The sequence below is a fragment of the Eubalaena glacialis genome, chromosome 1, assembly GCF_028564815.1.
Source record: "Eubalaena glacialis isolate mEubGla1 chromosome 1, mEubGla1.1.hap2.+ XY, whole genome shotgun sequence".
Taxonomy (NCBI): Eukaryota; Metazoa; Chordata; class Mammalia; order Artiodactyla; family Balaenidae; genus Eubalaena; species Eubalaena glacialis.
In genome coordinates this window covers 28,264,886-28,286,560 of record NC_083716.1, presented here as the reverse complement: position 1 = coordinate 28,286,560, position 21,675 = coordinate 28,264,886, and the positions used below count along the sequence as shown (strand labels likewise).

Here is a 21,675-nt window from a genome sequence, read left to right as displayed (position 1 = left end):
CTGTTGTGGCCTGAATATTCATTAGACTGGCCGCTCTTTATCCTTATCTAACGTTTATCTTATCTGCGAGTTTCGTTTCTCAATGTAGTTTTAATCCCAGGCTCCCCTCCCCCCGGCCCGCTCCCCTCCCCTGCCCTCCCCCTGCCTCCCTCCCCTCCCCTCCCCTCCCCTCCCTCTCCCTTCCCCTCCCCCTCCCCCTCCCTCCCCCTCCCCCTCCCTCCCCCTCCCCCTTCACCCGCTCCTCCCTCCCTCCCTCTCTCCCTCCCTCCCGTTTCCCCCTCCCCTGCCCTCCCCTCGCCGGCACCGGAGTGACAGGCGCGGGGCCCTCCTCGCCGAAGCTCGGGGCTCCGGCGCTGGCGAATCACAGAGTGGTGGAATCTATTGCCTTTGTCTGACAAGTCATCCATCTCCCAGCGCGGGGAGAGGGAGGGGGTCTGGAGGGGGCTTTGCAGCTTTTAGAGAGACACACACCGGGAGCCGAGGCTCCAGTCTCCGGCCGAGTCTTCTCGCAAACGCAACCCACCTGGGGCCAGTCCAGTGCTGCCGGCGTCCCTCGGCTCCCTCCCTTCTTCCCTCCCTCCCGGCCCTTCGGCCGCGGCGGAGCGCGCCAGCCTTTTCCGGGGGCGGGGGCCCGGTTCGCGCTCTCCCCTCCCGAAGGCGCCCGCTCGGACATCCCGAGGATTGCTACTTCTTTGCCAACTTCGCCAACTCACCGGCACTTGGAGCGGCCCGGCTCCCCGCCCGGCGCCCTCGGGCCGCCCCTGCTCCACGGCTACTCCGCCTGCCGCCTCTGGATGAACGGGTTCCAGAGGAGCTGAGCGAGCCGTCTCCCCCGCCCAGCCTCAGCCCTGGCCGCAGCTGCCGCGCGCGCCATGCGCCCCCAGGTCCTCCCGGCCCGGCCTGCCGCCCCGGGGCCGTTCTGCTGACCGCCCAGCCCCGCGCCCCGACAGTGGGAAGTTCCGGGCGCTGCGGTTGCAAGCTCCGGCAGGCCCGGGAGGAGTCCCCGCGGGGAGCGCAGCGCGGCGCCCCCCGCCCCCGAGCGCTCCGCCGCAGCCGGGAGCCCGCTCACCCCCCCCCCACCGTCCCTCCTTTTTTTCCTCAAGTCCTGAAGTTGAGTTTGAGAGGCGACACGGCGGCGGCGGCCGCGCTGCTCCCGCTCCTCTGTCTCCCCATGGATATGCACTGCAAAGCAGACCCCTTCTCCGCGATGCACCGTGAGTACCGGGGCCCTGCTCCTGCCCCAGCTCGCGGCACCCCGTCCCACCCTGTCCCATCCTGGCGCGGCCCTGGCTCCCTAGGCGCTCAGGTCCCATCTTGGAGGCCACCCTGGCTTCTCCTGGTCACCTCTTTCGTTCTTCCTCATTTCCCGGTGTTTCTAAAGCCCCCAGTTTCTCTCCCTTCTGCCTTATGTCACTCATACTTCTTCTACCTGCCTTCCTACCTCCCTGGTGCCCATCACCTTCCTTCCTTCCACCTGCTTTTTCTTAGGTAGTGGATCCACAGCCCCTGACCCTGGCTCCAACCACCCTACTCCCTGGCCACCCTCTTGACTGGAGCTGGGGGACTAATGGACAGGCAGTTTTCAGGGTTTTGTGTTGTGTTGTGTTTTCTTTATCTTCTCTCTTTCTCTCTCTCTGCCTCCCCTTCCTCCCTCCCCTCATCTCTACCTTTCTGGAACTTAGAGTGTGGTGGTCCAGGAGGAGACTCCCAGCAAGGGCAGCCTCAGTGTCAGGACAATCAGGCTGAAGAGTGTGGGGGTGGGGTGCCCCCTTCTGACCCTCAGCTCCCAGCACCTCCTGGCCCTGCCAGCCCAGCCAAGGCTTCTTGTGGGCTGGTTTGAAATACTTCCTTCCTCTTCTTTTTTTTTCCTACCTTCCATCCTACTCCTTCCCCTCTTGTCCTGGAGTTGGGAGTCTGAGATTGGCAGGACGTGGTGGTCATCTTTCTCTGCCTCTCCCTGGGAAATGCTCTAAAAACAAAGAGGGATTCCAAGGAGGAATCGAAGTCTGTGAGAGATCACGTAGAAGAGCCTTCCAGGCGATCCCTGGGTAGAGCAAAGCTCAGCTTCTAGTTCTGGAGGCTCCTTGCTGGGCTCCCACTCTGTGGTAAGGATGGGCCAGCCAGTAACCTGGCCAGGGGATAGGAAAAGAGGGAGAAGAGGGGGGAAGAACAAAAGGAAGGCAAATGCCAAAGCTGGGGAGAAAGGAGAGAGAAATCAAAACAAGGGGGAGGAAAGAAGAGCAAGAAAACAGAAAAAAATGTTACAGGAAAAAGGAGAAGGGGAGAAAAAAAATTTAAACTAGGAAAAGAGAATTATTTTAATGAAATTTGAATTTATCTAATTCTTGTCATATGTATTTAGCTTGGAAAACAATTCAGAGGTATTTTTTGTTTGTTTTGTTTCGTTTTGCCAGCTTTTTTTTTTAAAGATAAATAGATTCTAAATAGAAAACTTCCCCTCCTCTGTAGATTAATAATCAAGGATGATTTGTAACTTTTCACAGGGAAACTTTTTAGACCTGGCTTGGATCTGTGCTTCGGACAAGAGAGCCTAGGAGGGAGAGCTGTATTTTTCTCTAAGCATATATTTAGCGCATATATATATAGGGGAGCTTTAAAAAATACTCCTGTGACAAAATACATTTCCCTAAATAATTTCCAAGCACAGGAAATCCGAGCCAGGGGCCACCGGCTGCCGCGGGTTTCTGGGAGCCCAGCCTGAAATCCTGACTCCTTTTCGGAGGGAGTGGAACGGGGTACCACGCTGTCTTCGCCCAGCCCGCCGGCCTCCTGGCCTCGCTGCCTCTCCTCTCTTGCCGATTCCGCGGGGGATCTGCCGAGTCCTGGCCGCCCACTGGGTGCCACTTTGAAACCGAAAGGGTAGCAAGGCGAGCCGAAGGTGGTCGGAGGAAGGGAGAGACCGCGGCGCGGGCGGGCGGGCGGGCTGGCCGGCCAGCAGCGTCAGCCCGAGTCGGCGCCGGCGGCAGTGGCGCATTCCAGGCCCGACTCAGCGCAGGTTCTCGGCCCCAGCCCTGGACTCCCGCCGTGCCCCTTTCCCTTACCCACCCCTTAGATTGGGGTCGAGGGGCCGGGCCCGGAGCCCGGGGAGGCTGAATTATTCATCTTTAATCTGCCCGCAGCTGCCGCCTTTTCATACCGGTAACGCGAGTTCTCCCGGGGCCTAAATTATTGATGGTCGGGTTTGGAGGGAGGGGAGGGGTGAGGAGAGGGGCTAGAGGTAGGGAGCCTAGCATGGATGAGGGGTAGAATAAGAGGCTCCGGCCTCCCCCAGCCTCTAGATCAGAGGCCTCTCCCCAGGGGTTTCGCCGGCCCCTATTCTCGGTCCCCCAGAAGGGAACCGGAGAGAAGCGAGTCGGGTGCAGATGTCCCCGCTTTCTCCGAAAGTCGCCTGAGGCTAGCAGGACAGGGACTGCAGGTTGCTGGCCCGGTCAGGTCGGACTCTGCCGCTAGAACTCTCTGCGGTTGGATTGCTCAGTAACTGCGGCTGCGGGTTGATAGCTTTGGGTGCAGGATTTCTAGACTGCTGTCAGCCAGGGAGAATGGGGCGCCAGGCAGCGTCCTCAGGCCTGGCATCCGGCGACCACCTCGGCTCAGAGGTTGGGAGCCTGCGCTGGAGTCAGGTTGGAGACCCAGCACCCTCCTCTTGCCCAGGAGAGCAAACGCCGTTGCTGCCCGGTTTCCTGAGTGGCTGCGGAGGTCTAAAAGGTCAGATGGACACGAGCTGGCTCGGGCTGGCTGCACACGGTGCCCCGTGCGCCTTCAGCCTGCCTGGGCGACCTGTACCGTGCGTCCTGAGCGAGGCCGTGGGCCAGAAGCCTAGCGCAACGCGGCAGGCGAACGAACCCAAGCAGTCTGCGTTCTGTGGCTGCTACCCCGGCACCTTGCGGCTCTCCACTGCCTCCCCATCTCCGAGCGCAGCAGATTCTGGGCCCCTGCCTCTTCAACCTTCCCTCCTTCACTTGGCTTTCTTTGAACTTTAAGCACCACAGAGGCGAAGGGGAAATATGGCTCCCCAAATATCTAAAGATAGAAAACATAAAGGAAAGAAAAACTCCCCATCAGAAAACAAAACAAAACAAAAACACAGGGAAAGAGGCAGGAAAACTCTAACTCCAATTAAAAATAAATACAAGGAAAGAGGTAGGGAGCAAAAGGGGGGGATGTCAGGGACTTAGGCCCTCTCTGTGCTTGGAGTCCTTATGTACAGAGTCAACCGGACCCAAACACCCCAGAATCATCCGCCTCCAAGCAGGCTCCTACAACTCCCTCTTGCCTGCGGCTCAGGCGGGATTCCGCACAGCTCCGGGTTCCGTCCTCCGCCCGGCCCTTCCTGTCCTGTCTTCCCTACATTCTTTCCTGCTGGCATTAATTCCCACTGTGCTGTTTTTCTCCCCCTCTTCCCTTTTTTTCCCTCTCGCCCCGCTTCCCCATTCCTTCCCTCACTTTCTCCCTGGCGTCGCGCCGGTCTTAGAGCCGCGTTCTTTCCCAGCCCTCCGCCCAGCATCTGCGCTTCCGCGTTTCTGCAGCTCCGCAGATTCCAGTCCCTAATCCTCTGCATTGTGGTCGGCGGCCTTCGTTCTCCCGCGAGTCCGGGAACATGCCCTTCCGCCCTGCCTGCTCCCTTTGCACGTCCTGGGTCGCGGACCCTGACTAATGGCCGGTCCCTGCTGTGTGTGGGGTGTTGTTTTTTTTTCTTGTCTCTCCCCAGCAGGGCACGGGGGTGTGAACCAGCTTGGGGGGGTGTTTGTGAATGGCAGGCCCCTGCCCGACGTGGTGAGGCAGCGCATCGTGGAGCTGGCCCACCAGGGTGTGCGGCCCTGTGACATCTCCCGGCAGCTGCGGGTCAGCCACGGCTGTGTCAGCAAAATCCTGGGCAGGTGAGAGCCTCGGAGCTGCCCCTGGGAGATGCCCTGTCTCCTTCCGCATTTGGATAGCCCTGGGTCTCCAGCCGAGGGCTTGGCTAAAAGTCGAGGTCGCCAGTGGGAGAGGGAGGTCCCTGACTGGGGCTATCTGGAGAGCTGCTCCTTTTGGAGAGGGCACTCAGGTGGTGACTGTGGCCCCAGAAGTGAGGGTGGAGCAGGGCCATCCAGCACCTGCCCTGCTCCTGGGAGATAGCCTGATTCCAGTCTTCAGAAACGGAAGGACAGCTCTTCCCTTTGGAAGGGAGGGTTGGAGGAATAGGGTGGAAGGTAAAAATGGGTCCCCGAGAAGAGAAAAATCAGCTTGAGGAGGTAGAAGTTTGGTCCTGGTTCCCATAGGGTCCCTGTGCTCTGTGGGAAAGGTCTGGAGGCCTCCAAGTGCTGTTCCTCCTGCTCTTCCCAAATGAGGGGCCGGGCTTCCACTCCCAGGGGCATGGATTCCAGCTGTTGTGCGTGCAGCCTTTGGTATGGCCACCTCCAGGGAGGGAGCGTCCCTGGTGTCCCTCCCCTCATCCTCCACTGTGTCCCTGCCCTAGCCAAGTGGACTCTGGAAGCCGGTTCAGACACTCTGGGCCTTTTCCCTCCGTGCCACTGCCTCAGGCAGGAGAGTGGCTCAGCGGCTCCAGCGCCTGCAGCCCCCTGTCCCTGCCACCACCCGCTTCTCGCTGACCCCGCCGGTCTTCCCGGCGCAGGTACTACGAGACCGGCAGCATCAAGCCCGGAGTGATCGGCGGCTCCAAGCCCAAAGTGGCAACACCCAAAGTTGTGGACAAGATTGCTGAATACAAGCGACAGAACCCGACTATGTTCGCCTGGGAGATCCGGGACCGGCTCCTGGCGGAGGGCATCTGTGACAACGACACAGTGCCCAGCGTCTCTTCCATCAACAGGTGAGCAAGCCACGCCGGGCTGCAAGGTGGGGCTCCAGCTCCCAGCTCCTGCCCACCAGGGCTTCCCCCAGCACCGGTCTCCGTTCTTTCTTCGGCCTCTGCCTGCCCTTGCTCCTGCTCCCAGCTCCCAGGTCCTTTGGGCAGGGAGAGGGGACCTGGGAGGCAGAGAGATAGACAGACAGACAAGGCTGTCTCCAGCTCAGGGCTGGGTATTCCCTGCCAGGCTTCTCCCGCTGGCGTCCTGGAAATGAATCCAAGTGTTTGTGGTAATTAAGACTCCAAGATTACGCGCCTCGGTATCTAGAGACAATCACAGCCACAACGGAAGCCTTTAAAATGACCAGTGTGTATTCATCGCCTCCAAACAGACTTCCCTTTCTAAAGGCATGCTCCCTTCGGCAGGGGCAGCCGCCTGTCCTGGCTCCCCCGCCATCCCTGCTGACTCCCACAAAGCTGGCCTCCCGGGAGCCCAGGCCTTGCTAGCCAGCTCCTCACAAATTTCCGGCCTATTACCACCAGTATCCAGGCCTGCAGAGCAAACACCAACCACCAGCCAGCCATTGGCAGGGAGTAGAGGAGCTAGACCAGGAGTGGGATGCCAGGTCAGGAAGGAGAACTCTGGACCCTGAGACTGAACCTTAGGAGATGCCTCCAACCACCTAGAGTACCTGTGTCCAGGCCTAAGCCTGCACTGATGACGGGCTCAGGCACAGGGGGACAACTCAGGCTGGATTCAGCTCGACATATAGTAGCACAAGATAGTCAGTCTCCCAATCTCCGAGCCACTCCAGTGTGCTCTCTGGGACCCGTGCACACTCCATATATGTACCCCCCACCCCCGGCCAGTGTACACATGTGGCAGGTACAGCACATAACAAGAGCACTTGGACATGGGAACCCAAGATGGCTTTCCCATCACAGAACTGTACAACCTGATGTCAGCGGAGACCCTGTGCAAATTCCAGACAGCCTTGGCCAGCTTTTCTACCCCCGCCCCGCGCATTGTAGGGCAACACCCCAAATGAGAAGAAGGCTGAGGGTTTCATACCCTTGTTTTTCTTTACACTCTGCATAGGCTCATTATCAGGACAACTAATAATTCAGCTGGTGCCTTTTTCTGAAACTGGCATTACGTATCAAGGGTTTTTTTTTTTTTAATATTTTGCAAATGAAATGGAATTATCCCAAATCATCCTGAAAACGGCAGGTAAAATTAACTGGTAGAATGTACCTTGGCTAAAGAAGATTCCCTCTGCCACACTCGTGCTGTAACGTACTGCGAGGCGACCCCAGAAATTATCCCAGTGTGTGCCATCTGTATTAAAATGGTTATTCAGTTATGAACAGGGTAACATAATACTGATCAGCTAATTATACACCCTCTGAAAATTCTCCAGCTCCCTGGGCCTGGCTCAGCTAGGTATTGAGAGCATAGCGGTTTGACATTCAGATACCTTCCAAAGGAGCTGGAGAAATTCTCCTGGTGGTTTGGGAGAGGAGTGAGTCTTTTGCATTTAAAAGCCAGAGGAGGAGGCTGGGGAAGCTTTGGGGCTGGGGCAGGAGTGGCGGTGAGGGATGGGAAGGGGACAAAGCATTGTCTCCTCTCAGCCTCTAGGCTGGCTACTGGTCTTGGGAGTGAGTTGGAACTGAGGTCTTGGGAGGAGAGCAGCCCTGCTGAGGAGCAATGTTGCTGGGACTGGGTGCTGGTGTTCTGGAGAACATTTGGTAGAAATCTTGTTGTTGTGATAGGATTTGCAAGCCCGTGGAGGAACCCAAGATATGTTCGGTCAAGGCAATGTGCTTCTCTTGATGTGTGGAGGATTGGAGCAATCAAGGCAGGTGTGGTGGCAGCACCCCTTGCCTAGCACCCTGTCTAGCACCCCTTCTCCCCCCTCTCCCCAACATATACCCATTACTGGCTGAGATGTTTTGGGAAGCTGGCTTATACAAAATTTGGGAATACTCTCATCCTGAAAAGCCACGGAGAGCAGGGGACATGTGACCCCAGGATCAAGCTCCAGAGGCCTTGAGGTGCAATCACCAGAACTGGGAGAAAGTAGAAGAGTGAGCTGCTAGTGGGATGAGAGTGGGAGAAAGAACGGCTTCAGCTTGACAGCTCTGACAGCAGCAGAATTTTCTCAACACGGAGCCCTATCACCTGAGGGGCACGGAGGCTACCTTTGGGTGTGGGAAAATAGCCATCTGTGGACAGGTGTTGCTGGAGATGGCAAGGGTGTGGGAGGAGAAGAACGGGGAAGCCACCGGCAGCATGGGCAGCCAGCCCTGGGTCTGCAGCTAGGCTTCCTGGCTTGCTTTGTCAACAAGGCACAGTCAGGGTATTCTTGATTTTGCTTTGGGACAGAATCCTACCGTGACTCATACTTTGGAAAGAATTCTGGGGGCTTCCCAGTGTGCTGCCGAGTCAGGACTGGAGGGATGCATCTGGGCCCATGCCCTTAGCGTCATCCCTCTAGGTGCTTTGCTCTGAAGGGGAGGGTTTTTCTGAGATGCATTACTTCAACCCTAAAACCTGCTAAAAGCGGGATTTCTGCTGGCGCTGCTGATGCCAGGAACTTTGTGAAAGCTCACTTGCTGTAGGAAGAGCCTACAGATTTTCCTCTGTGTAGAAAGTGTGATGCATTGGGGACCGGGTGGTTCTTGAGTTTAGCGCTTTACTGTTGGTGAGGTGCCCACTTGTGTTGGGTACTTTATAACCCTCATGGTAAGAATGTGCCTGTGCTGGCTGTTGGCAAGAAAGGAAATCCACACATGCTTATCCACCTGAGCCAAATCATGAGGGTTTTCATCTTCTCCTCCCCAAAACAGATGCTGTTGCCACACTTGAAATATACTGTTATGGTTATAAACTAAATTGCTTTTCATGCTCTAAAAATGGTTTGGGCTTTTTCTGATCCTGTCGCGATAAAGGCTTGGACATCCAGCCCCCATTCTCCATTGGCAAATCCTCATAGAAGTACCTCTCTGAGCCAATGGAGTAGGTCAGAGAGGCCTCCCAACCTCACCCTCACCCCCAGAGACCACCGTCAAAAATCCGGAGGGTTGACTAGATTGCTTAGCATGTGGAATTTATTTGAATAACTCTCAATATTGGGTTACTGATCGCTGAGCGTGAAGTTGCCAGCTCTTCAGCTTGTACACCACTGCTGTAGAGGGCGGGTGTTTATAAACAGGTGACTTGAGATTGAAACCTGGTGTGGGAAATGGCCCGGAGGGGGGAGGAGATGGAGGGAGATCCAAGCTGCTGAAAGGGAAACAGCCACCTAGTTACGTTGCTGAGCAATTGGCTGAGCAGGAAGGATTTTCCTGATTATATGCCAGAGTCTTCAGGTTTGGCTGTTGCTCTGAGTAGGGAATATAGCTCCTTTGAAGGCACAGGCGCAAACTCCAGATAGAGTCTAGGGTTACTGAAGATCCCCTGAGGGCACTGTCTTGGACTGAGCTGACAAGGAGGCCCTCGCTCTCTTAACTTTTTCAGCCTGCCCTATACTCTTTGGGATCAAGGCACTCTCAGCTCCTAGATCCTTGGAGTGGACCCTCCCAGAGTCAATTTCCCCCCCCCCCCGATCACCTGCTACCCACACTCTCTCTTAGCCTGTTGGGCTCTAAGTGAGCATATTTACTCTCCTAGCAGTGGCAGCACTGGCTTCAAGAGGGGCCAGCCCCAGGGCTGTTAAACAGTTCCGTCTCGTGTCATCTGCAGATCTTCGTTGGAAATCTGGCACTGGGGTGACAGTGGCCTAGCTGTTCATTCAAAGGCCTTTCCAAGTAAGCTGGGAGCCACTCATCCCAGCCAAGGGAATGCTGAAGACATGTTCAGGGCGGGGGTCTGTGTCTCTTTCTCAGACACAGGTTCTAGAACATTGCACATTTGACTCTTGGACCTGGCTTGGCACAAAGCTGGGCCAGAGAGGCAGCATTGCCTGCCCATCTCCATACCCTTGCAGTTGTTTGGTGGTCAGGGCTGTTGGTCTAGTGGCAAAGAGCCAAGGCAAGTTGTTGGGTTAAGAAGAAGACTTCTCCCCACAGAGGAAAGGGAAAAGTAAGGATAGAGAACTTGCTTTCTGTGGCCCTGGGCCTACTGGATCGGACCACCTATCGTGGACAGACATGCCAGTTTCTGTCTGAAAAGCCTTGCTCACCTGTCCTTCCCCAGAGAGCATCTCCTGCTGCTGAGGCTGCCCATCGTTAGAATAATGTGTGAAATAGTCATGACTGCTGGCCTTCTTATTTCTTAAAATGAGCTGGAGTTGTCCCCCTGAAAAGCCATTTTTGTTCCCTTAGTTATTTTAGACTTCTTGGCCAACAATTGTATTGGTCTGTTTCCCTGCGGGCAGGCTCCGAGTGGGTGGGCAGGCCACAAAATGGCTTTCAGGTGAGAGCAATGGCTGGTTGCCCTGAGTTCTTACCTCCACTGGCAACTCTAGGAAAGAGGAAGGCAGGAGGGGTTGTCCCTAACGAAAGCTCCAGGTGGGTTTTGGAGGGTGTTGCAAAGAGGAAACGAGAGGGGAAAACCCTAAATAAATAAATAGTGTCCAACTATTCTGAGAACTCAATAAAACAATCACATCAAATATGAAGAGGCATAAATCTTGTATCTGCACAGGTAACCTACTCAATTCCTTTTATTATCGCTCAGGCTGCCTCCATTTATTACCGTCCACAGTCTGGGCAAAGGAGGTTGCGTGGAGGGTGGTCTCCAGTGCAATCCTACACCCCGAGAGGTAACAATCAGCCCATACAGCCAGGGATTTCGATGGGAGCTCGGGAAGGGCCCATTTGTCTGCATGAAAACCAATCAATAACTCTGTAACCAGAGCCCTTGTCACAGGGAAATGGACAACACAACAGTTCAATACAGGGGCCACGGGGGGAATTAACCAAGTGGAGATGGGGCCAGGCAGGAGCAGCCCCTAGAGAAGGGAAACGGGGTGCCTGGAGAAGAGAATATTGGGGAGGGGGGGAGATGGGGCAATGGCTTTGTGTACATATTGGCACAAGGTGGGAATTATTGTGCAAAGTAGATCCAGGGGACCAGAGGTACCGTTGGAAGTTGGGGTGGTAGGGAGCAGTTGGGAAGTGGGCTTGTTCCAGTACCCACGGGATAGTGTGGCTGTATATGTGATGGTGTGTGTCGTGGACAAGAATATTATGCTTCCATAGAAAGAATAGCAATAGTAGTAACTGGTGCAGAAGATGAACCAAACCCCCCTACACCAGAGCCTGCACGCTGAAAAGGGGACTCCCTCTGAGCCCACAAAGGAGCGCCTTAAACCAGGGGCTCCATTGTCTGCCCCCAGCTCCCTAGATCTTCAGCTCCAGCTACTCTGCAACTTTGCCTCTTAAAGTTCAGGTCCGTCCTTGGCCCTTCCTTGTTGCTGCCTGGAGTTGGAATTCTTATATTAAGAGGAAACTGTATGCTGGAAAGAATTCCTTTCTCACTTCCTGTTCTTTAAAAGAATGCAGTAAAGGGTGTGAACGTGCGTGGCCTGCCACTTCTCTGAATCTCTGCTGTTTCATCTCAGCCCCCCCACCCTCAGGTCAGATTCTCGCAGGGCAAGTTTCTTGCATTCAGAGTTCAGGTTCAGGCAGGGGAAGCTATGCCCAGTGCTGCTCACCCAGCCATGTGGGTGAGCCTAGAGAAGAGAGAAGGGCCCCTGATAAATCTGAAGAGTGGGAAACAGTGTCTCACAACCAATGCCCTAATAACAAGTAAAATATTAAACGGGTGGAAAATTAAATCGCTGTGGGTTTATCTGTCTACCACTAAACTACTGGGTTGAAATGTTTTTCTCCTGTTGAGCAAGTTATTTGTTTTGGTGCTCTAAAGGTGCAGCTTGAATGTATTCATGATGGTTTGTGGGCACAGAGATTGATATCTTCAGGGTGTGTGGATTTGTGTGTGTTTGTGCCTACCTGTGTCTGCTCTTAGGTAAATGGGCTCTGAGGCCAAGAGGAGGAAAAAGAGGAAGACCTGCAGTCACAGACAAAGGCTGGACACCTTGTCCTTGGGACCATCAGGTCAATCAGTGAGGCAGTCATTGGACCCTTGGACAGCAATAATAGGGCTGGGTTGAAGATTTCTCATTTCATAATTTGGGAAAATTGGGGCCAAATTTTTCTTCAATTTTTATTTGCACTGTAACACTCCATAGTCTAGTTAGGCCCCAATAAGTGGGGCTTTGCTGCAGCGATGCTGCCTTTGTGATAGAGAGCTGTGTGATCCACTGTCCATCTTCAGTTCGACACTTGAGTCCCAGCCCCGTTGGCAGAACTAGTTAGGGACCAACTGCATAAGCAGCCAAGAAGATGCCCTTCCTGGTGCACCCCCTTCCTGCAGAGTTACGGTGCAGTGGCCCACCAAGGGACCTGCGGGTCCCCCAGCAGGAGGCATGTCAACAGCACTGGGACACGGTCATTTTCAGAGCTCTCCCAACGGCCCCAGGCCCAGCCTCCAAATCTTTCCCCAGTAATCCAGGTGCCAGGGAAATAAGGAAGAAGCTGGGTGCAAGGAACACATAACTGGGAACTAGAGAAGGCTTGGACACCAGACCAAGTAGAACATTATGGCGGAGGCAGATGCCTGCGGTCTCCTGGGGAGGGCTGGGCATAGGGGAGCTGTTGAGGGTGTAGGAAACCAGAAGAGGATGACCTGGGACTGCAAAAGAAGAAGCAAGGCCCTGTGTAGACCTGGGAACTCTCAGGTAGGAGGGGAAGTCATGTAGGAGGGAGATGGGAGAGGCCATGGAGCCAGGCTCCTCTTGTAGCTCATCCTCACCAACCACAAAAATAACTGGACTCTTTCTTTCAGTTTTTGAGAGATAATATGATAAGAAGATATTTTGTGTTTTTCATGTGAGAGAGAGAGAGGCAGAGTCGTTGGCATTCTAGAGAGGTTCGGGTTTGTTGTAGGCTGTAGGGGGAGGAAAGTAGTGCCGCAAAGTCCAGACTGGCGAGAATGTGTTAGTGGAGCTGCCGTGTGGCTGCAGGGGTCGTGAGCACAGAGGCCTCTAGGACCCTGGCAGGGAAGGTCAGCAGGAGAACCTACAATGCTGAGACAGAGGTGGTGAGAACTGAACAAACAGGAGCTGGAGTGCGCAGGCCCAGCCTAGAGGCACTGAGATTTCGTTTTTTAAAACTCTGTGCTGGTTAAATAAAACACATCTCCGGGCCTGTTTCAGTTCATGGGCCAGCGGTCTGCAGCCCCTGGTCTGTGTAACTGCCCATAACTTATCTCTCTGCTTCAGACCAGAGCAGTAATCTCAGTGCAGGTACAGGGGATGTGACATTTCCGGAGCCCCTGAGTCCAGAAGCCCCCGAGGAAGGGAAGTGGGGGTGAGGTGTAACTCCCCACAGCTAGAGGAGGGGAGGGGGAGATGCACATGCAAAGGGAAGGACAAAAGTAAGGATGAGGAGGAAGAGTGGGGAAGGAGGTGATGAGGCTGAGAGGTGAAAGGCAGAGGCCTGGGAGCTGGGACGGGCTTGCCTGGGAACGGAGCATGTGAAAAAGTTGCAGGGAGCCAGAGCTCTGGGCGGCTGGTAGAGCAGGCTGGTGGGGCTGCCTCTCGGAAGGTTATTAAGGAGAAAAGGGGAGGCCAGCCAGGGAGGAGAAAGGTGGCAGAGCAAAGGAAGTGGCATGGGAGGTCAAGTCGCAAGACCTGGAGCTCACGGTCACCCGTACCACGCAGCACACCGCAAGGCAGGCCGGCAGTGGATGTGGTGCTGCTGCAGTGCAGTCGCTCAAGCCTGGTGCCTGGCAGAAGGGAGAGTGGGAGAGAGGCCAAGAGGAAGGGAGGGAGGGCCCCGCTTCCTGGGTGTTCCAGGTTAGAGCCCCCTCCACCCAGGAGCCTCTGGCCACTTTGCTCTGGACTTCCTCCTCTGCCTGCCTTCAGCCTGCCATGCACTCCTCTGCAGTGAGCTCCCTCTGCAGCCATCCAGAAACAGAGGAAACCAGAGGACGTGCCGGGTGGCTCCTGGCAGCTCCTGGCAGGAGGAGGAGAAAGGGCTGTGAGGGCAGCAGGCTGCAAGAGGAATTGTAGCCACTTTGTAGACACAGTCAGGTCAGGAAATAGAAGGACTCAGAGGACTTGGAGAGGGCAGGAGGGCGAGAAGGGAGAGCAGCAGGGGCCCTGGAGCTTGAACAAATGGGAGTGAGCACTGGGGCAGCTCCCCCTGGCCCACATGCTCCCTTGTGGCCCCGGGGTATTTGCTGGGCTGGTGAAGGAAGCCAAAGGCAACCAGGAGCCTCGTGGACAGCATCTAGCCTGACAGGCCACAGAGATGGTCAGGGAGGAGGCCCTCATTCTGCCCTTTATCCTGTGACCTTTTGTTCTAATTCTAGAGGACAAGATGGTGCCCGCCCCTCATGTGTGGTACCGAGAGGGGTTGGTGCCTCTGTGTTTGGAGCCTCCGTGTGGCTGTGTTTTGGGAAGAGTGTGTGGGCTCATGGTATCTGGCTGAGCCTGGCATTCAGGCCCTAGGAAGCTGTCTAAATGGCCCTGGCATCACAGGGAGCTCTTAAAAGTTGTCCGTCTTGTCCAGCGAACAACGGCAAACTGGTAGTTTGCCATTCAGAGGGCTGAAGGCATCTTTTGGTCCCAGGATGAAAGCCTCTGCCATCACTGGGATGGCCCGCCTGTTTGGGGTGCTAGCAAATGTTATCTGGAAAGCCTGGGGTTGAATGGATGGTCAGTGTCCCAATGGGTGGATGAGTGGGGGTCCTGTCAGGTGCACAGAGGGTCCCAATTCATTTAGTCTGTGTGCAGGCACGTGTGCACTTGCTCAGCTAGAGGCGAGGGTGTAGAGCTGTGTGCGATGCCGCAGTGGTGCGTGTGTGTGACATGCTACTAGGAAAACTGGCAGCAGCTGCTTGGCTTGTGTCTGCGGAGGTCCTCATAGGGAGTGTGCATTTAGGTAGGGACAAATGTCAAGCTATTTATCTCCTCTTATCATCTGCAGAGTGCATACCTCCCCTCCCTCCCCACATCCCTTATTCTTTCTTTTCTCTCTCTCCTCCTCATCATTACTCAGATTAGCTGGTTTGGGTTAGGAGGCCAATTAAGGAAGAGTGAAGAGAATTTAAGATAAGGAAGGCCATCCTTCCTCTAGGGACCAAAAGAGGTATTGTGTTCCCCCCACTCCGCTCTGCTTCCCTGAGGAGCTGACACCAGGACAGGCGGCCTTCCCACGGGCTGGGACTGGGAGAGCCAGAGAAAAGGAGGTATCTCTAGACTTGGGACTTGGGCTGCTTTCCCTGGTCACCACGGGCCTGAGAAGGAAAGTCTAAGAGAGCCCAGGATGAGGGAGAAAAAAGAGTAGAAAAGAGATGGCCAAAGACAGAAGGTGAGAAGCAAGAACCAGCTGTGGTTGACACCGACCAGCCCCAGCTAAAGCCTGGTTTTTGGCCACAGAAATGGACTGGCTGTGTGTGTTGGGAAGGTGGGGGGAGGGGTGTCTTTTTTTTTTTTCTTTAGGGAAGAGGCTCTGAAGTCTTTCAGCCAGTCTGCTGGGCTCACCACTCAGCTCTTTGCAGAGGGTACAGCCCTCCTAGAAATCGTGTTCACCCTCACTCTCACACCCTCTGACCTCCCATCCCAGCACACATTTGTCTCTTCAAAGCCAAGTTAAAGGGAAGTGAGGGTGGGGGAAGAGGCCCCAGGAAGACAGCTGGGAGGGCAGTGCAGACTCCTCAGGAGATGACCTCCCGGGTTGGGTACAAAAAAAGTTGAGAGAAATTCATTTCATGGCCAGTGGCTGCTTTAAAAAGGCGATTCCAGCATACGAATGTGATAAATGTTAACTGAGCATTAATCGCATTAAAGAGGGCCCTATAAACTTTTCATTTCTAATTAAATTCGTCCAGTGATGCTGCCCAAGCGAGTACTCTGGGCCTTTGTTTATGTGGAAAATTAAAATGCAAATACAATGGGATTTATTTCCAGGAGTGGAGTGATGGGCTGGCCCCCTGGCTACTGGTCTCCAGGCCTGTCAGGCCAGGTAACTGCTTCTTTGGAGGTTCTGTCCCCCTTGGGACACATTCTGGTGTGAAAGGAAAGGCCAGAGTTCAAGGTCAAATAGAGTTAGAAATAGAGGAGAAGGTGTGGAAAGAATTGAAAAGAAGTAGAAGAAGACAATAGATGGCCCAGAAATAGAGAGAGAGACATTGTCCTGGCTTCCTACCCTCCTCCTCCAACTCCCACCTCTAGGAGAAGGGACCCCAGACCTTGCTTGTGAGTAATGTCATCACAAGCCTCCCCTGCAGTTCAGGGAAGAAGGGTGGATGTGGGAGGGAGAGTTTGGAGAAGCAGCCCTGCCAGGCATATGTGGGCTTGCTCCTCAAAGAACCGAATGGTCATCAGCACAGAGGACCCAGGGCCTGGATTTATCTCCAGCAGTTTGAGGGTCGGCTGCTGGCCACATAATGGTTTCACTGGGCTCTTCCTGCCAGTGCCAAGCAGCATTGACACAGGGCAGTGGAGCATAGATGCTCAAACTGAGGACGCTGTGCATGCACGCCTGCACGCACGCAGCCTTCTCGAACGTAGAGAGAGCCGATCGCTCATGAGAATAAACAAATGTCCCTTGCAGGGAGTCCTTTAGTGCCGTGATCCCTCTGATAAAAGTGGTAACTCTAAATGCTATTGAAGGGAACGATCTAAAGTTCCTATTTACCAAAACGTAAATTAAGCTGAGTGGAGAGAAAACCTGGGCAAGAAAAATCATTTGGGTTTATCAGTAGAGACACTGAAAGATCGCTGTGCTGCACTATGGCTAGGGAAGTTGTAAATAGCATTAAAAAGTAGAGAGGGAAAGAAAATGGAGGTAGGAGAGATGATAAAAGGCAGAGCACTAAATCACAAACAGGGGTACATGGACAAAGGCACAAACCAGATTTATGCCAAGCTTTGCAAAATCTACGGCTTGGACTGACAATGCGTAGACATACTACGCACACAGGCGTGAGGCATCCGGAGAGTGGATAAGGCCATGTGGGTATGAAGGTGGATTGACCACAATGTGAGCTGTCTGTGCCGGGTGCTGGGACTGATCCAACAGCTCTGCCACACTGCAATCTGATGGGGTAGCGTTCTGTAGACAGCCAAGGATACAGCCTTATGCGGTTTTTAAAGGTCTTTGAGCACATGAGTCTCTTGTGAGCTGGATCCATGTTCTAATGAATCTCCAAGGCAGCAACCCATTCCCAGAACAGAGTCTGCTTGACTAGTTTTGTCGAATAGCTGCTACCCCTGTCCTCTTTAGTCTGTTTTATTCTGGGTTATTCTTTTCCTCTTTAGTGTTCACTTAGGTCTCTTGGAGATGCATGAGCACTTGCTGACAAACAGGTTAATGACTGTGGCAACTCCCAAACATCTGGATGAAAACCCAAACCTTCAGTCAATCATCTCTAAAGATTATCAATATGATGCCAAATATCTGGGGATTTAGAGATGTCCACATTATTGATTGAATTTCTTAGTTTTTATCCAGGCACAAAACCAACTCCTGTTTTCATTTCATTGGTGTTTCATTTCATTGGGAGACACCCGTTTTCAGAGGGAAATATTCTAGGGAACAAAATATTGTGGTTAGAAAGCATCTTTGATGTATTTGGGTCTCATTTCTGGTTTGAAGGGTGGCTGGGCTTGGCCTGAAAGTCAAGTGGAGAGCTGGTGGTTGGGAGCACTTAGTATCTGAGCAAGCATGGCTGATAGACTCTTTCCCCAGAAAGTTGGTTGGGAGGGCAAATCACTTTGTCCAAAGAAAGCTTAAGCTATCCCATAGGCCTGGCTTCATAAGGGAACCCACTTCGCTATCTTAAGGAAATATCAGTGTTCTTAATAGATATGGTCTGTCCTTCATTTATTCTTTCATTCATCCATTCAGAAAACCTTTGCTGAGCACCTACTATGTGCCAGACATAAACCTGTGTGGCATAGAAAACATAAGAAAGTGGGCTCTGGGAAGTGATTGCCAGAGTTTGAATCTAGCTTCCCCACTCACTGGCTATGTGGTTGTGGGTAAATCTCATATCTTCTCTGGACCTCAGTTTCCTTACTCTAATCTAATATGGGGATAATCATGTAGCTAGAGCTCTGTCATAGGTTCTCATGAAGGTTGAATGAGTTATTCCGCATAAACCTGGCAGATATCAAGTGCTCAATAAATGTTAGTTATTATTATGGCGGTAATAATAATCAAGTTATGTGTCTGCCAGTGTACGTGAGTTCTGGCTTGTGCGTACATAAACACTGAAATCTTTTAAATAAGAAAGCTCGAGGAGCCAAAAGGATACTCTGTGAACAGAACTGTGTATCATGAATGCCAGTGAGAATTATGGTCCACTGTGAGCCCAGCTGGATTTAGGAAGGGTGCCCGCCCTTTGTACTTCCAGAAAAAAAAAAGGAACCTTTATGACTCAGTTATATGACCATTGAACAGAATTAGATAATTGCCCCCTTTGTCCACTTTTTTTGAGAGCCCAGCCTGTGTGTGTGTGTGTGTGTGTGTGCGTGTGTGCGTGTATGCGTTTATACTTCTTATGACCGCACACTCCTTCTCTGGGATAAGGCTATGATTGCTTGAGGAGTTGAAGGTTGGCATTTTCTGGGCTTCATGGCATTTTCATGGGTTGTGGTGCTTTGCATTTTGTAGTTTTTTAAAAGATAAAATGAAATGGTAATGGGAAAAAAATCCTTATTTGATGGGTTTGAAGGGTTCCTCTGATGCTTAAATGTCATAGAGGGGAGAGGACAGGGAGGTAAACAGAAAGAGGAAGGGAAAAGAGGAGAGAAAATGGAGATAGAATAAAGGATGAAGAAAGAGGAGAGGAGGAAGTGAGCAAATATTTGACAGATTCAAACTAAATCTGTCTACTGTGGCCCAGCATATCTGGATATTCCAGGGAAGCATGGGAGATTGATCGTCATTGCAGTTATTCCATTGCTAAAGGATAAAAGATTTTTTAAAAATTCAGGAGAAAAATTCACTTCTTCAGTGTAATGACTCAAAGTAACTGGGCTCTGTGAATTCTCCTATTTAATCTGTGCCCATGAGCAAAGATGAAAATGGACGTTTCCTAAACTGACAATATATTCTGGTTCACCATCTTTATGGGAAAGCCTGTGGAATAAGGCTGAGGCCCCAAGTTCTCCCTGCCCCTTGGGCCTAGTTAGGTAACCAAGTCCAGCCCAATGGACTTCTGTAAGGTCCACACCAAATGCCTTAACATTCACTCCTATTCCTTTCTTATCTCTTCCTCAGTTCTCAATTTAATGCCTAGATTCTGTTACTCCTCATTGACACCTATTAGCTGGTAAAGGTCCTGATTTTTAAAATTAGAAAGTAAATGTTTTTAATGAGTTAAATTTGAATCCTGAGAGCTCAATCATCCTTAAATATTTTTTTTTATAATTGCAAATGTATAAGGGCCACCATCTTTCTTTCTGCCTATTCATTACCACAGTGCTGGGTATAGCCCTCTGTATGGAGATGGGTAGTGGTGGATTCTTATCAACCCCCAACCCCCCCCACACTGTCCACATGGACAGAAGCCCAAGGAGAAAACTAACCCCTGCCTTCATGCTACCTGACTGAAATTTTTGCACTTCTCTGCTTAAATTACACACATACACACACACAACTTGATTTATCTTAGATTTTATTCACATTAACACATGTGGTTATACACACACATAGGCCAATCTTACGGCCACTTTACTTGGTAAGTCCTTATGTTCATAACAATAATAGCTAATAAGTGCTTACTGCAGTAGGAACTGTTATAAGCATGTTAAGTGTATTAATTGATTTAAGCCTCATAAACAACCCCATAGGGCTTTATAGGATTGTTTATAGATAAGGTAACTGGAGTACAGAGAAGTTGAATAACTCATTCAGGTCACAGACTAAGTAGCGCAACTAGTATTTGAACTCCTGCAGTACTGGCTCTAAAACCCATGTGCTTTTCCACTACTCCATACTTCATATCAACTTTGGATCAAAGGAAGCGCAGGCATGTGTGATCTCTTGAGCAACTTTGTATGTTTTGAAGTCTCATGCCAGGGAGTACATGTATTTATACGTGCACTTACAAGCTCAGAACAGAGACACTGCACCTAGTAGAAAGTCATGCCTAGTACGAGTTTCTGTACTCTTCCTGGTGTGTGTGTGTGGCCCTGTGAGTACAAGCCACAGCTGAGCCACATCATCTGGGGATGCTGGGAAGGAAGAAGATGCTGATGGCCAGAGTCACAGAGTAGAGTGAACTGGGGATTCTCAGAACTAGAGTTCATGTTATTCCCATTGGGATTGGGGAGTTTAGTCCCATCCATCCTCCCGTAGTCCCACCAGGGAGCTAGACTTTTGACAGGCACTGGGTTTGGCCCTGGGGCTTAACTCTCCAAATTAGGCAGATGTAGGGAGGGTGGCACCAGAACCTGTGTCACTGTGGTAAGGTCAGATCTGTTCTGTAGAGCAGGGGCAGCTTGCTTCCAAGAACAACAGAACTGTGCGAGTGGTCATCAAGGAGAGATTTGTCCTCCATCTCTAGAATCCTCCTGGAAAGAAGCAGTGCAAACGACCAAGCCAGAGTAAGCTAAAAAAGCTAAAGGATGGGTCTTCTCACACACAGCCACATCAAGAAAGCAATTACCGAATCATACACCACCACCCAGATCCAACATCATTGCTCAACCCACATCACCAAGGAGACACCCATTAACCTAATCTCTGAGACATACATTACGAAAAAAAAAGATGCTGATATGATCAACGAACACAATAATTCAAAGCAGAAACACAGACATTGCCACCAAACAATACTCAAATTCCTCCAACTCAGTGTTACACAAAGTGCAGTCACCTTGATACAATACCACAAAACATCAGGTAACAGACCTTAAGCCAGCTGCCAGAATGTGTTAGCAATACATGGTACCACACAACACAATTCAAGTGCTCCATCCCACAGGCACACCCATGCCCAAAGGCTGAAATCATGTGGCCACCTGAGCGATAGTAAACACTGGTCAGACATCCACAGAGATGGAGCCAGCAGTGCAACACCCAGCCCTCCTGCATACCCAGCAGAAAAGGATCACTGCCACAGCCTCCCCAAACCCAGCACTCTCCTGGTCCCCAGCACAGTGCAGCCTGCCAGAAAGCAGCAGCGCCATCCCATCTCTCCAGCAGGTGGATGTGTCCAGACCATCACCTCCAATAAAGCCTCTGGGCTCTCGTTGCTAGTGAGAGAGTAAACTGTCCCCTGAGCCTGCTTCCTGAGACAGGACAAATCAGCCCTTTCCTGCTTGGGGTTTAGTAAGACTTCACCGTTACTGAAAATGACAGCGCTCCAGGGATAGAGGGCAAGGCGGGGGTGGCCTGGGAGGGGGCTCACCAAGCTGGGTGCAGGAACTCCCCTTCCTCCACCAAGCACTGCCTTCTGTGGCCATTCCAGAGCTGAAGCCCTCTTGCTGGGTGTTCACTGAGTATCGATTCAGTCTGCAAGCAATTTTAATATTTCTTCAGGGACTTTCCAGCAACAGCACAAGTCATTAATTCACCCTCCCAAATTGCTTATTCAATAGCAGGAACATGGCTCCTGAATAAAGTCCCAGAATTTATGTGACTCGCACGAGTCAGGAGGTCAAACAACTGTTATGGAGCGAAGTTAAAAATCCAAATAAAATATTGACACTTTTTTGGGGAGGGGGAGTAAAGGTATTTAAAATAGGTTTTTGTTGCAATGCCCCCAGGATAAAGAATGGAAGGAGACTGAAGACAAGTTGGAGTTTATAAAATCAATGGAATTTATCGCACATCTACTTGGC

At 52.2% G+C, this 21,675-nt stretch overlaps 1 protein-coding gene across 7 annotated transcripts in view; it reads left to right on the top strand.

Annotated features, from left to right (window-relative positions):
- Positions 1 to 303: 303 nt before the first annotated feature.
- PAX2 (paired box 2) overlaps positions 304 to 21,675 on the top strand; it is a 77,757-nt gene continuing 56,385 nt past the window's right edge. For 3 of the 7 annotated variants that reach the window (XM_061206176.1, XM_061206338.1, XM_061206422.1), the window contains exons 1-3: positions 304 to 1,214; positions 4,730 to 4,898; positions 5,633 to 5,830. In XM_061206176.1, coding sequence (XP_061062159.1) covers positions 1,172 to 1,214; positions 4,730 to 4,898; positions 5,633 to 5,830 — 410 coding nt within the window. In that variant the 5' untranslated portion in view covers positions 304 to 1,171. The remainder of the gene's footprint in view (positions 1,215 to 4,729; positions 4,899 to 5,632; positions 5,831 to 21,675) is intronic. The other 4 variants (XM_061205957.1, XM_061206023.1, XM_061206096.1 and 1 more) reach the window with 3 other exon arrangements.